This window comes from Manduca sexta, chromosome 22 (assembly GCF_014839805.1).
Source record: "Manduca sexta isolate Smith_Timp_Sample1 chromosome 22, JHU_Msex_v1.0, whole genome shotgun sequence".
NCBI classification, from domain to species: domain Eukaryota; kingdom Metazoa; phylum Arthropoda; class Insecta; order Lepidoptera; family Sphingidae; genus Manduca; species Manduca sexta.
In genome coordinates this window covers 10060770-10075245 of record NC_051136.1, presented here as the reverse complement: position 1 = coordinate 10075245, position 14476 = coordinate 10060770, and the positions used below count along the sequence as shown (strand labels likewise).

Below are 14476 nucleotides of genomic sequence, written 5' to 3'. Positions count from 1 at the left end.
TTATTAGTGATGTTGTTATGATTATCGATATCGTTTCACCCATTTAGGTCCAGATTCTGTGGGAACATAGTGATAAAAAGTAGTAATTCTAACTATCTACATACCAAGTTTAATCGCAATCATTTTAGATTTTTTGCGGGTACGAATTACTTATAAACATACAATTGCATGCACACGCTTTATAATATTAGTAAGATGATGACTGATCATCAGGACAAAAAATACTAAAGTCGTGTATGTGTGTGTGTGTGTGTGTGTGTGTGTGTGTGTGTGTGTGTGTACTTAAAAATGCGTTGAGCAATCAATGTGCCTGGTCACTGTTTATGATTTTAGTCTTAAATATAATTTAATAAGAAATATATTTACAATTAAAAATATTTCCAGATGCCGAAAGTGAGTTCAGATTGTGGGAAAAGAAGATTTGATATATGTTCCCATAGAAAAGCTGCATACTTTGAAATATGTGTGTGGTTCTCACTTTAATAACAAAGATTTTAATAAAAAGAACAATCGCCTTAGAAAGTCAGCCATACCATGGAAAAATTTGAAAGCTGATCCACTACCTGATGAAATGTTGTTTGAATTTCCGTGCCATGTTTTTATAAACAATTATTGCACAAATGATAATATCTTTCAAGAGAAGTGCGACAAAGAAGTGTCACCATCCTTTGACTTTATAATTAAATATTCTCATTGTACCTTGACCTATCATAAGTGCAACTATATTCGCCTACATGGTGAATAAAGGATTTTATTTTAAAATACAATTATTATTCAACATGTGAAAGCTTTTCATTTTATTTCGAATCCTCATTTTAGTCCAGCCTTGTAATTATAGTGCTAAAATGTTCACTGTATATTGTGAGTTGGATTGATAATGTGGACTCGAAAATACATTATATGAATTTTATCAAAGTAGCATTAGCGTCGATTCCCACCAGTAGAATTTATCGATATCGATAAAAAGTGCTCACTACTATGTATTTTGTTCAGTTGGTAGTATTGTTATTTGACGTTCTTGACGTATTCTTCCGTGATATTGGTATTGATACGCCATGTAAATTCGATTTTATTTCTTTGTATTAAGTCCTGTCTCTTAAAACGTAGTGATTATATTCTCTTTGGTGTGTGTGAGCCGGTAAGTCGTGAATGTGATTCGTAAAGTTGTTAATTTTGGGGACGACTACAAATGAATTTCATATTGAAATCATATTAAGTAAGGTGTGACATAAAGCTTAATTCATTAAACGCTTTGTTTCTAAAGAAACATTCCGTTAATCCAAATCTAAATTTAGGCTAGTGTATCCATAATGTTACGCTTCACAATAACGCTTCTTTGTGTTCCGTTGATACAGTACAATAAATATATATTTTGATGTGCTGTCTCTTTCTCACCTATGAAAAGTGTAGAAGTTTCGTCGTTCGTACTCTTTCTTTTCCTGTTCTGGAACGCGGCAAACGTGAATCCGTATGTACGCATCCATGCAAATCAATTTTATTGTTGTTTTAATTCTTCAGACATGAGTTCCACGGGTTTAAACAAAGTGGATTATGAAAATGAAAGTAAGACGCTCGATAAACAGCAGATTGAGGAGGAAGAAAAAGAAGTAATGTTAAAGTCCGACGATGTAGCCGAGGCGGTGTCCGAGTTGAAAAATGAAGCCGAAGGTCCAGTGAAGTCTGCGCTTGCAGGAGACGTGACTGAGCAAGGCCGGGAAGTGAAGCCGAAGTACATACCCATCGGAGCTATAAAAATGCCCGGCTTTTTCACAAAAAATTCTGAAAAGGTAAAGTCAAAGGTGAGTTAGTTTTGGGCAAAATTGCAGTTTCTTCCAGTGTCTAGTTCATTTGTGATTTCGATGACATAGGCATAACTTGTTTGTAATTTTACTTACCCCCAAACATACTGACGGCAGGTACTGGTGCGCATGATGTAGCCACATTGTGGCAGGGCGCGATTTTATAGGTATATCGTGTTAAATAATACTCCTGGATAATAGTCGTGTTTTTTTTTTAATACCTTGGAAAATGTAGCATGAACCTGATGGGTGGGTTCCTAAACGATGTTCACTACCACTTGACCTTTGAGGAAATAGTAATTGGTAACACTCATTACAGGTACCTAAAAGTTGCATATTATAACTTTGCTAATAAAACAGCATTCATCTAGTAATTTTTGTAGAAATTTGAACATAACTAATAGTTTTAGTCTCATACAAAATTTGAACACCTCTAAATAAAATTGTATGGCTATATAAAAATATCCAGTATGGTTTACTATATTTACTTATATTGGAGCAAGTTAGTGCTCAAAAAATATAAAAAAGAAAAGCTACTTCTTAATTTTCACTTATATGGTATCAATTGCTAACTAATTATATTTTTCATAGTGAGTAATAGAACATAAATGGTTTAATTACTACAAATTCTATCAATCACATATTGACTAATGGAAATTGTCTTGGCTTTCAAAATAAAAAAATATATTGTTAATTTAGGTAATAAATGTAGATAAGCATGGCGAGACTAATTGTTAATAAAGCAGAGTGTCGCAATGAGGGTAACATGTTGTTGAACCACACCCTCTATAAATAATAAAAAAAAAAAATTGACAATAATATATTTTCATTCAGTTTTAGAAAGTATAAGAAATGCAATATGAAAATTAAATTATATTATCTTGCAGAGTACTAAACAAAATCAAATTAGTGAACAAGCAAATTTAATAGTCAGGAGATCAGGGGATTGTTTCGGTGGCATAGTTGTACTGCATGTGCAGTAAAGTAACACTCTGAGGTCATGAGTTCAAAACCCTGGTCGGGCAAAGTGATATTTGGGTTCTTCTTCTCAGTATCAACTCATAATCCAGAATTTGTGTCTGATACGGCGATAAGCTCGCCCCTACCACATCATAGGATGGAACACACTTGGCAAAAAGTGGGTTCCCTGGTTCTGCCTCTGCGTACCCTTTCAGGGATAAATATGTAATGTATGTTTGCCAGTTTTTAGGAGATCAGGGACTGATCTATAAATCTTTGCTCTTAGAGTAAACATATTGTTTGTCATGATTTACAGGATGAAGAAGTTATTGAAAAAGAATCAGAAATTCAAAAGCTCGAGGAAAGTACTAAACCCAAGACACACCGCTTACAGTTTTTGCATTCATGCCCTCTGACTAAGTTTTTACATCATCCACAACATGAAAATGGTCAGTATATTTTACACAGCTTCAATATATTTTTTTAATAACAAGATTATTTTCAAAATATTAGGCAATATTAATTAAAACAAATAATATTTTTGTTACAGAGGATGCAAAGGCTGAACGAAAAGGATTATTTGTTCTGAAATATCCAAAACTTTTCCAAAAGAGATCTGACAGTGCTGCTGAAGCTGCTCTTGCGTCTATGGAAACACTTGATGAAAAACTTGATCCAGCAAATGATGGAATGGAAAATGTAAAGTTGGAACCAATGGTATGTTTTTCAATAAAATGGAAGCTCTTGGGAGCTTTTTTTTTGTTTTTATTATTTTTTACAATGTACATGTTTTGTTTTCAGGAAACTGAGGAAGGCAAGGTTGCTACCAAACTTCCACTTAAAGAAAGAATTCGTCAGAAGAAATTTATTATTGGTAACAATATGATTTATTTAAATTGTTTTTAGAGAAAAAATTCCTAAGTATAAACAAGGGAAACTTTGTCACTTTGACAATAATTGAGATTAATGTGAAACAGAATGTGTTTTAATCCACCAATCAATGTCTAGTGACATCACATCTGTTATGACAACTCTTTTTAGGTTATAGTTGTAAAGGTAAACATTCCTTAATTGCGAAAATTTATTGAATTTAACAAATAAAAATAGAAGTGGTTCATAAAAATATTTTTTCGAAAGTAAGTGATGTCAAGACTGTAATTTTTTCTTTCTAAACATTGATGGCATTGCTATGACTATCTGATGTTGGTGGATTGTCCATTTTTTAGCAGTTCATAGTAACATATACATTAATATAAATATTTTTATATTATGGCTGCCACTGTTTATTTATCAGTGATTTTGCACATGTTGAGTAATAATAATAGCAGATACTAAACGAGAAAACAATCACGTAAAAAAATATATCTAGAAAGTCAAAACTTTCGCATTTATGAATGCCAGGGATGAACAAATATGGCCAGTGACATACAGGTGTACTGTCACTGGGCACAAATTAATTGAAATGAAAGCAAAAATAAAAAATATCATTTACTAATGTTGTGTTATAATGTAACGTAATCAATAACAGAGAAAGTAGATGCTATAACCAGCAGGTCTAATATGTTTAAAATTAATTAATAAGTTCTTGAACAGAAAAGGAAGTGGGAAGTGTCAAGATTTAAAGTAAATATGCATTTGCTGTGCTTTCATAAAGGCTATAATTTTGTTTTTGCTATTGAATAATGAATATACTTACTATCGGAGGAAATACTGAGAAGCATTTTTGAGAAACAATATTTTAAAAATTTATATGCATTACAGATGACATAGTGGTATGTATTGTGGCACTCTTGGTACTCTTGGTGACAATTGTTGGCATTGTGATTGGCGCCTACGCTGGACCACCTCTTGAGAGGCCCTTGCGCCTCGGACGCTACATCACCGCTTCTACAAGTTGTGGACCAGTTGAAGGGTAACCTCATTATAATATATTCAGTTCATTGTGATTTTAATATAAAGTTGAAATACTTCATGCTGTAATATTTTTTAGGATTTTGGATGAAGGTGTTTATAAGTTTTATGGTGTTCCGTATGCTGTACCACCAATAGGTGAGAGAAGATTTACGTATGCTCAGCCCTTGAACAATATATCACTGTGTTGGAATGGAACACTCAAAACACATGAACCAGGACCTCTATGCCTACAATTTTTAGAGAATGGAACAATAACTGGTGAAGAAGACTGCCTTACATTGGACATTGTTACTCCTCACGTGAGATATGATTCCCCATTGCCTGTTGTTGTTCTAATAGGAGCTAATACCTTTGCTGGTGGAATAAGCCCTGCTCAGCCTTCTGCTCTGTATGCACGCACTAAGGAAGTTATATTTGTTCGGCCAAATTTTAGACTTGGGCCTTTTGGTTTCTTGGCCCTTGATATTATTTCTAATTCAAAATACCCTCCTACGTCAGGAAACTACGCATTAAGTGATTTATTAGTTTCCTTACAGTGGATTAGCTTAAACATTGACAATTTTGGCGGGGATCCCAAATCGGTAACATTATTAGGACATAGAGCTGGTGCCACTTTAACAGCTGCTTTAACCACTTCAAATCAAGCACAGAAATTGTACTCAAGAATCTGGCTTTCATCACCGTCTGTTATATTTCCGGGAGACCCACTAGACCAGTCGCAAAAAGATAACGAACAGTTCAAACACCTTAGTAAATGCAAAGATGCTGAATGCCTGCGACGGGTGTCTACAACTGAATTATTGTCTTATACGCCAGATACCTGGTTAGGAGATAATAGCGGGACTATGCCTGTTTCCGATGAAACACAACGCTCTTGGCTGGTATTAGATGGTGATTTGTTAAGATTACATGCTTACGAAAGCTGGGATCTTCAGAAGGAAGCGAAAAAATCTGGAAAAGAGAAAGTTTTTAAACCTATGGTATTTGGAACTACACAACATTCTAGTCATTCTGATTTGCTCAAAATGAAACATTTAAACTGGACATCGGAAATGGTCGAAAAAATCGTTAATGAAAGCATAATTGGTGAAAAAAATATAACTGCCTCTGTGTTTTCACATTTCAACAAAACATATGAAGGTCTAGTTGAGTTAATTTCGGCAATTCGTACTTTGTGCCCGTTAGTGAGCCTGGCGCGTTTACGATTGAGCGTACCGATGTACGTGGTGTTAGGATCGGGTGCCGGAGGAGGTGCGGGCGGTTCGGGATTAGCTGATGTTAATTCCGATGTAGAAGCTATACTTGGCACATTTGAATCTGAAATGCCAGAACAGCGCCGTTTTATGGCAGCCATGCAGCAACTCTTCTATTATTATATATGGAATGGAGTGTTGCCGGGACCTGAAACGGGATTAATAGCGGTAGGACAAGATTTGCTTCCCCTACATGGCCTACCTGTTTGTGATTTGCTTATTCGCGAAGACATAGTGCCAAGATATGCACATGTTGATTAAAAAATATTTACGCACCAAATTCTCGTTAGTCACGAATTTGCTGAGATTTTGTTATTGTGTAACTTTTAGCTTAGTTCTTATCGTCTCACAATTTAGCGATGTGTGTAATAAGTTTTCAGTATGTAATGCACGTGTTAATAGATGAAATAAAACCCCTTAGTGAACAATGTTGAAGAAAAATATTTATAATGAAATATAATTCCAAAGTACAATGTATATTCACACGTTAACGTTTTGACTTCCGATTATTATGATAATGTAAGTAGTAAATACTAAATAACGTTAACCATAGAATAAATTATTGATAATACATTGTTAAGGATAAGTTAAGACTGATAAAATTCCAATGAAAAAAACTATTGATCTCTCACGAATCTGGCGGCCGTTTAGTAATTTTTGGGCAGCAGTTACCTTAATTTTATTTTTTTTGTATGTAAACGCGTAAATACTTTTAAGTCAATGTCTCAATTTAGGTCTCAACGCATTTGTCTACTGAAGTTAATAGCATAATCTAGCTGTAAGAACTTTAATAGTGCAGAATATACAAGCTTTTATTGTATTATATCAGTAGGAACAGTTGAAGTGTATTGTGTCCAATTCATTAAAATTATTTCAGCCATAATATGTTTACAGTGTCATATTACAAAAGCTTAATATAGCTCTAAATTTATATCATCCAACGAGCGACATACTCAGAAAGTGCATAAAATATGTTCCATTAGAGATAAACGTTGAAATTTAAATACTTCCAAATCGGAATGACGAATATGATCGAATATGAATATTTAGTAAATTTTTAAAGACTATTTCGATTACTTCGTTGGGTATAGTAATTTTCATAACTATCGTTGCAGATTTTTTTTGATATGGGTTAATTTTTCAAGTGGGTGTGGAAGGCCGAATCACAAATTAAGTACATAATATAATAACTAATAGCGAAGATTTGTCCAAAAGTCATAGGTCCGATTTTATTAAAATCTGAAACTACGTCGTATGATTCAGTCATTTAAAATCAACTGGGTTATGATACTTATTAACCAAACTCATTCGATTTTTGATCAGGAAATGTTTTTAAAAAAATACAATGATTTCGGGAATAACTTTTCGCTAAACGCTTTTCGTCACCCAAACCCATTTGAAAAATCATTTGTATGTTAAAATCTCTTAAAACAAGTCCCATAAAAATGTGTTGGGAGCACATTATATCAGTATTTTGGGTGTGTTTTGATGACTTTTTTATGTACAACATTTTTTAGACTTTTTTTTATCGATTTAGATCTCACATGAGTTTTAATATTTTTTGAAATTTAGACGCCTGGGACCCTATTTGTTCCATTATGAATACTTACAATATTTTTCTTGCCTTACGAATCTACATTTTACTTTTGGATTCCTATGTTAGATAATTTCGAAATATCATCGCTCTCTTGTTTAATTAATGCTTTTAACATATTCAAGGTGTAAGAAATAGTTATTATTTTCCCATAAATTTTCCTGCTCTTTTAGAAAGCATTTGTGATTATTAAAGTCTGATTTATCCAAAGAAAGCAATCACGCCATTTTAGTTTAAGATGTTTGTGTATTTTTATGTCTGACACTCACCTTTAGCGAATAAGTTGTGGAAATTATATTCCTATTTTGCCAAAACGCTTTATGTGATTTAAGTTATTGCACTAGTGAATAGTACGTATACAATTTTTGCATAATTTTGTAAATTGAATAAAATAAATTGGTGTAAAAAAATTAACGTTGATTTTTCATTTTGTTTGCACCACCGACAACTATAAACAATCAGTCGATATCGAGAATAAACCTATCAAAATAATTCATTATGTATCCATGACAAAAATCTTTATTCTGATGGTCAATTTTTGCGATAGATCGGAAAAGAGCAAATGGCATAGTTTATTGAAATACATACGTATTAACAGTCGTTTTCAATAAACAATTCCAATCGCAATCTTTAATCGGATTCAGAGAATTAGCTAGTCGAAATAACTGATTTCTAAGCATGTAAAGAAACTTGGTTCTGATTAGTCCATTTTTGAGATATATAGAAAAAAACGATTGGGATCTTCAATTTGAAAATTGCTGTTAATCTTCATTTTCTAGTACTATAGAATAATTGCAATATTTTATCAGTTAATAACATTTTTAATTTGGGAGAATAAAAGTTACATAAAAATAAAAGATAATGACAAAACATATTTATATATTAGGAACAAAATTTTTAATGCTTTTCTAGCGCTTTTGCCAAAAGATCATTAATGTGGCTGATCAAGTTTCTTGGGTCCATGATAAGACCAGCGGTGACCATCGCGTTGGAGAACAATTGTTGCGCAACCATATTGGCCAGTTCCTTGTCGGTAGATACCAATTTATGTAGTTTTTTTATTATTGGGTGCCTGAAAGAAACGGAGATTAATGTGGCAGCGTCGATGGATACTGTATAATTAACATTGGGATCATGTGATTATTTCCTTAGCATGTTATTACTTTTAAAAGTAATTTATATTTTATTCTAATTTGGTCACTATTATGAAAATTTGGATCGTTTATGAATAGACTTACTTAGCATTAATTTCCAACTGCGGTCTAAGAAGGGCAAATCGATTCTCCTCACTAAGACTTTGAGCTTGAGTTCTTATAAAATGCCTCGCTGCTGCCATTTCAGGTACAACAATCACGCACGGGTGCGAGTCCAATTTTTGTGTCGTTCGGACCTCGAATACTTTGCCAGACAAATTTGATTTTAGGAATGAGATAAGTTCGTCGACTTGTGATTGTTGAAGGCCGTCGCTTCCTGTGAAAGTAAATTAGAAAGTTATAGTTGTAATTGATGGAATCTGACTATGAATATTATAATTAAGTATAAGTTTTGTGGTACAGCGGATTTACATTAGATCGAATTCGGAGAACACATACTAAATAACGGTATAATTTTTATTAAACAATAAGTCCTAATATTTATATCTACCTAAGAAAGAAACTTCTTACCTATTATAGTTTCAGATTTATCAGTTGGATCTCGTTGCATATCGTTTTCAACTGAGACCAATGACCTTCCGCCGAACTCTTTCAATTCCAACAACACCAGTTCATCGTACATGTCATAGCAAAATAGTACTTCTAGGTTACGTTTTTTCAAAGATTCGTAATAAGGAGACGACTCGGCTAATTCACGGCTAAAACATTTTAGGTTTATATAAACAATAAAATTATATCCAACTTATTTTAAATTGCTGGTGGCAGGATAAGTATATTTCCTATCCGCCTAGATAGCGATTACCGAAACACAAGGTGTTAAAATCCGCCGTACTGGCCCATGTAAGCGTATCGCCGCCGAAAAGGCCGGCATAATTGTGTCAGCTGTCGAGGAAACATCATCTCTCGTCAGTCGACATTCTATTGGACCCCACTCCACTTACCATCAGGTGCAGTGGGTCACTTTGCCGTTTATGTATAAAAAAACTTTGTATACGGGGCCGTGTTACATTGCGTTAATATATTAAACCACATACACATCTTTACCTTTGCTAACATTGAGCCAAAAATCATCCACGATTAACGAATATTTTAACACTAAGAATCCCACTTTTAGTTTTATCATTTTTTAGTTTTAGTGTGAACATAGTGTGAGCGTAATAAATTTCTTTCATATCTATCACAGCTAAATATTCTGTTTAGTTTCCCCACAATATGTGAAATATCTATGTGAGACTAAATACTAATTAACTTATATGAACATAGACTCTGTTTATTAATAAGTATAAGTAAGTATAAGTAGTATAGTCATTGTATTCTGTGTTTGGAAATTAACACTCACCTAGGCGCAGCTAAGTAATAAATTGTTTTTTGATCATCCTTCTGGCGTTCGCTGTATTCGGCAAGAGATGTCCTCTGTCCGCTATTTAATTTTGATGATTCGAATCGAAGCAATTTAGCGATTTCTTCCTGAAATAACCCAATAGTATAGCATTAACTTTTGTTTCATTTCATTATTATTATTATAACACTATATAAAATAAATTACCCTTTCAAGCGGACTTTGGCTGGTAACAATACCCTCTTTCAAGAATATTGAATAATCCTTGTAGAATGAGTTGTACGACACTGGTTCTTTTGTTGACATGTCAATCATGAATTTCAGGAATCGGTTAGTTAAGACAGTTTTTAGTTTACTGTAAAAATATATTAATGTGTTATTCTGAGTTTTTTTACTTGCAAGTTTGTCATTAAAATGACTGTTTATCGATAATCTCCAATATAAAAAAATGAATTAATAATTATTTATTATATAAGTGCGAAAATACGTACACTATAAGAGCACTATTCTGCAGCAATTCCCTACTAAGATTTAATGGAATGTCTTCGGAATCTACAACACCTGAAAAGTAACGCGAAAAATGATTTAATGCGACATCCGTCATTACACAAGTAATTAATGCTACATAAAAAAATTTTACACATCATACCTTTAACAAATCTCATCCATTTGGGCAATATGTTTTCAGCTTTGCTTTTTATCAATATTTTCCTCGAGTACAGAGCAACACCGACATCCGAGTCGCGTGACAACTCGAAGAGACCCGGTTTACCTTCAGGGACATACAGTATAGACCGGATACTAAGAGGCGCATCAGTTTTGTAGTGTAGCGTGAACCGAGGCTTGTCGTATGAATTGCTGATGAACTTGTAAAACTCGACATGTTGCTCGTGTGTTATTTCTTTCGGTTCCAATAACCACAAAGGCTGAAAAATCATCATTTCAGTTGTTTATTATGTTATGTTATGTATGTTTTATTGTGATATTTCAGTTAATGAATTGACATAACAGGCATTTTATTTCAATAACATATGACAAGATGTTTTATTGTGAAATACTAACCTTAATTGAATTAACTTGTTCATCATTTAAGTAAATAGGACTGCTTATAAAATTGCTGTATTTCTTTATAATATCTGAAATAAGGCAAAAGAATTTTATAGTAATATTTAATTTCATTACATAATGGTAACATAATTGGAAAAGACAAAACATGCACTCATATAACTTAATACATACTTTGCACAGTGTCATCATCTGAAAACTCTCTGCAGTCTGTTTTCAGGTAGACTATGATCTTGGTGCCAATTGGAACACCATCAGCCTCTTGTATTTCATATGTGCCTGATCTAAAAAGTGACAAAATAGACCATTAATGTTAGAACAAAATACACATATAATAAAATATTACTTAAAATATATATACCCATCAGAAGACCATTTATATCCTTGTGATCCTGCCTTACTGCTGCGTGTGAACACTTCAATCTTATCTGCCACCATAAATGCAGAATAGAAACCAACACCAAACTGTCCTATGATGGAACTGGCTTGCTCAGCACCTTGCTTTTTAATTTCTTCTATAAATGACTTGGATCCTGAACGTGCTATTGTGCCCAGATTCTGTGTAAGCTCTTCCTTTGTCATGCCAATGCCAGTATCCTACAAACAGTTTACAAGTATGAAAGTGAATAACTTAAGCTTATATTTAACTGTTTTATTTCCGGACATGTAAAACCTGATAATACTATGATATTATAATATGGGATTTAAATAAATTTATATGAATCTTATCAATATTATAAATCCAAAAGTTTGTGAAAATATTTTAATGTTTGTTAGAAGTTAATATAGAAACAACTGAACAGACTTATATGAAAATTGGCACACAGATAGACCATGTCCTAGATTAACACATAGGCTACCTTGTATGATATATTGTATTTTTTTCCTTTCCTGGTGAAGCCAAAGCTACACCTAGTACAATATAAAACAAACACTTAGGACTGTAGGACTTTTGTTTAAGCATGGTTATTGAAAAGAGCATTATAAAATAATAGCAAGATATACCTGAAATGTGATGGTTCTGTTTTGTTTGTCTGTAGTAAGTTTAATTGCTAGAGCTCTGTCTGTCTCCTCTAACTGAGGCATGTCAGGTGCCGCACTCACACTCATGTACCGGAATTTTTCCAATGCATCACTTGCATTTGATATCAATTCTCTAATGAACACCTGTTTTAAATTGACTACATTTATTTGTGTATGTTAAAATCATGTAATTTTTACTTTTATTATTTTTTTAGGCTATAAAACAAAAGATTTAAGGCCTTAAAATTAAAACTCATTACTCAAATCAAACATAGCAAACAGATTAAAATGTAATCCTGGGCTTAATAATAGAACATAAAAAGCAAGATTATGTGAAAATATTTGAAAAGTCTCTTTAAATGAGATTCATTTAAATAAAGATTCAAAGAAAACTACGAATAAGTGCAATATAAATATTATACTTACTTCTTTGTCTGAATACAAGGATCTAGCTACAATATCGAGAAGCATGCGAGTTTCAGCCTGAAATTCTCTCTTTTCTGAGCTTCCTTTTAGAGTCTCTGTATTTTTCTGTTCCGTAGCTGTGGTGTAATATTTGACATCGAAAAGGTTCGTCTGTCCTACAAAAAAAAACTGCGTAACAAAGTCTTTTTCTAAATTGTGATAACTAAAAACATGTTTTTCATTTTATATATCAATATAACGTATCATAGCATACCTTTATATAGGTTTGTTGCAGCATTAGAGCTTAAAACGAGCTTTTTATTTTTTACCGAATTAAATAATAATTTTCTCATACAAAGTGTGGAAGAGCCCAATTTAATACGGAGTGCTGACATATCTTAATGGTTTTTTTTAAGAGAAATAAAATGAAAACTTCCTTACACAAATACTCAATAGCAATAATAGGTTATTTGAGAATTATTTTGAATTAAATTTTTTGTCAATGTAAGGTTATATTAATTGTCAAAGGATTAACCATAGACTTTCCTTATTTTTATTCGTTTCACCGGAACCGGCCAGGCCATAGAATTTCCGTATTCATTTATTATGCTAGATTCTGAATTCTAGTGGAATTACAAGGATGGTTAGCATTTATTTATAATCAATGTGAGGTCGCGAGAAAATGATATCTCGATAAATTAATTAGTAAAGGTATAAAATTGTCAGGCATATGATTCAATTGTCACATGATTTTCTATGCGACCGTCTTATATGTATAGCCTGTCTTAAATTTTGCAAAACTAAAAACCCATAATTCGTATTTCCTTTTCCAAACTGGAACCGATTATAATAATAATTTTATGTCCATGATAAACTTTTAAAGATGCAATAGGACATGAGACATTACTTATTCATAATGAACTGCTGAACTGAGGAAAATATAGACTTGGCCTTAAATTTATGCTATATATATGCATATGAAAGTCACGGAACGTTAGGCACTTTTGTAAGGCGTCAGTTGAGATGACAGCATCAAGTTGATGTTTGGCTTTTGATTTGGTCATTCGTTCAAGCTGGTTGATAACTGTATAGTTTTTGTACAAAACGTATTAATTAAAATTGTGTTTTGAATTTTTGGACGCGTTTATTTTACAGTAGCCTTATGTGATATTATTTAGTATAAACAATAGTGGACATATATTTACATAATATTGTAGTGGAATCTTCGTGTTGTTGACTTAGTAACTTGTTCCAAAACATTTTTATCATTTGTGGTGTTTCTGTATTTACTAAAATTTGGGCTTACTGCTAAAACAAGTGACGTGTTTGCAATAATAATAATATCCTTCAGGTGTTGCATTTGTTTCTATCTATAGGAATAAGCTTTTACTAAAAAGTGTTATCACTATCTCAGAATGAATATTATGTTGCGAGTGTTAAGGACGAACTATAACTATTTTCTGCGAGTGTTGTCGCATGTGCGCTGTAGTACTTGAGTATAAGTGCGTCGGAGTCGGTCGGATTAAGGGAGAATGAAGGGACAGCGGTGAAGTGTAAGCCGCCACCGTGGAGCACCTGGTGGGAGGCGGCGCGGGGGGCGCAGGTGGCCTGCTGCCCGGCGCCTCGCCCGCCCAGCACCCGCCCAACATGCTGCAGCCCATGGAGGAAATGATCCTGCCACCTAAGAGACAGGCTGTTGTTGATCGTCTTAGGTAAGCTTGTCATTTAAGTACAGTAAACCTCATGTAAATTGTAAATTTTTTAAACGAGTACCAATTGGAGATGTAACTACACTGCCAACAACCTGTGTACATAACACACCAGACATTAGAGGATTATATTTTAAAAGTGAAGCGTGATGACTTACAATATCAAATATTTATGTCCTACTCAAAACTTTCACTTATTTTTAAATAAAGAAACAATCACACTATATCAACATTAGATTCATACTGTTTAAAAAAATTGAA

The 14476-nt window shown here is 33.2% G+C and overlaps 2 protein-coding genes across 6 annotated transcripts; one reads left to right on the top strand and one right to left on the bottom strand.

Moving 5' to 3' along the window:
• The first annotated feature begins 1097 nt into the window (after positions 1 to 1097).
• On the top strand, positions 1098 to 7934 carry LOC115445832 (neurotactin). Of its 5 annotated transcripts, none has more exons than XM_030172295.2 (7): positions 1098 to 1138; positions 1519 to 1787; positions 3076 to 3208; positions 3310 to 3476; positions 3561 to 3633; positions 4521 to 4671; positions 4750 to 7934. In XM_030172295.2, exons 2-7 carry the CDS (start codon positions 1521 to 1523, stop codon positions 6185 to 6187), a joined length of 2229 nt encoding a protein of 742 aa, XP_030028155.1. In that variant the 5' UTR covers positions 1098 to 1138; positions 1519 to 1520; the 3' UTR covers positions 6188 to 7934. The 5 variants fall into 5 exon arrangements, with proteins under 5 accessions (XP_030028155.1, XP_030028154.1, XP_037297173.1 ...); XM_030172294.2 differs by having other exon boundaries at positions 1519 to 1799; XM_037441276.1 differs by having other exon boundaries at positions 1127 to 1221.
• Positions 7935 to 8379: 445 nt separating this feature from the next.
• On the bottom strand, positions 8380 to 13051 carry LOC115445834 (heat shock protein 75 kDa, mitochondrial). The gene is made up of 13 exons (XM_030172297.2): positions 12781 to 13051; positions 12528 to 12682; positions 12084 to 12245; positions 11440 to 11675; positions 11253 to 11362; positions 11076 to 11149; positions 10663 to 10939; positions 10505 to 10574; positions 10221 to 10368; positions 10014 to 10141; positions 9185 to 9372; positions 8759 to 8990; positions 8380 to 8592 (listed from the first exon to the last, which is right to left on the bottom strand). The coding sequence occupies exons 1-13, from the start codon at positions 12899 to 12901 to the stop codon at positions 8418 to 8420; spliced, it is 2076 nt and encodes a 691-aa protein (XP_030028157.1). The 5' UTR covers positions 12902 to 13051; the 3' UTR covers positions 8380 to 8417.
• Between the last annotated feature and the right edge of the window lie 1425 nt (positions 13052 to 14476).

What these genes read in the sequence shown, in the direction of transcription:
- LOC115445832 (XM_030172294.2), top strand. Translation starts at nt 1,521, where the DNA reads ATGAGTTCCACGGGTTTAAACAAAGTGGATTATGAAAATGAAAGTAAG. An exon ending in TCATCCACAACATGAAAATG is followed by an intron (nt 3,209 to 3,309) that starts GTCAGTATATTT and finishes TTTTTGTTACAG; the next exon opens with AGGATGCAAAGGCTGAACGA. An exon ending in ATGTAAAGTTGGAACCAATG is followed by an intron (nt 3,477 to 3,560) that starts GTATGTTTTTCA and finishes TTTTGTTTTCAG; the next exon opens with GAAACTGAGGAAGGCAAGGT.
- LOC115445834 (XM_030172297.2), bottom strand. Translation starts at nt 12,901, where the DNA reads ATGTCAGCACTCCGTATTAAATTGGGCTCTTCCACACTTTGTATGAGA. An exon ending in ACAGAACCATCACATTTCAG is followed by an intron (nt 11,676 to 12,083) that starts GTATATCTTGCT and finishes AACTGTTTGTAG; the next exon opens with GATACTGGCATTGGCATGAC. An exon ending in ATGGATGAGATTTGTTAAAG is followed by an intron (nt 10,575 to 10,662) that starts GTATGATGTGTA and finishes GTTACTTTTCAG; the next exon opens with GTGTTGTAGATTCCGAAGAC.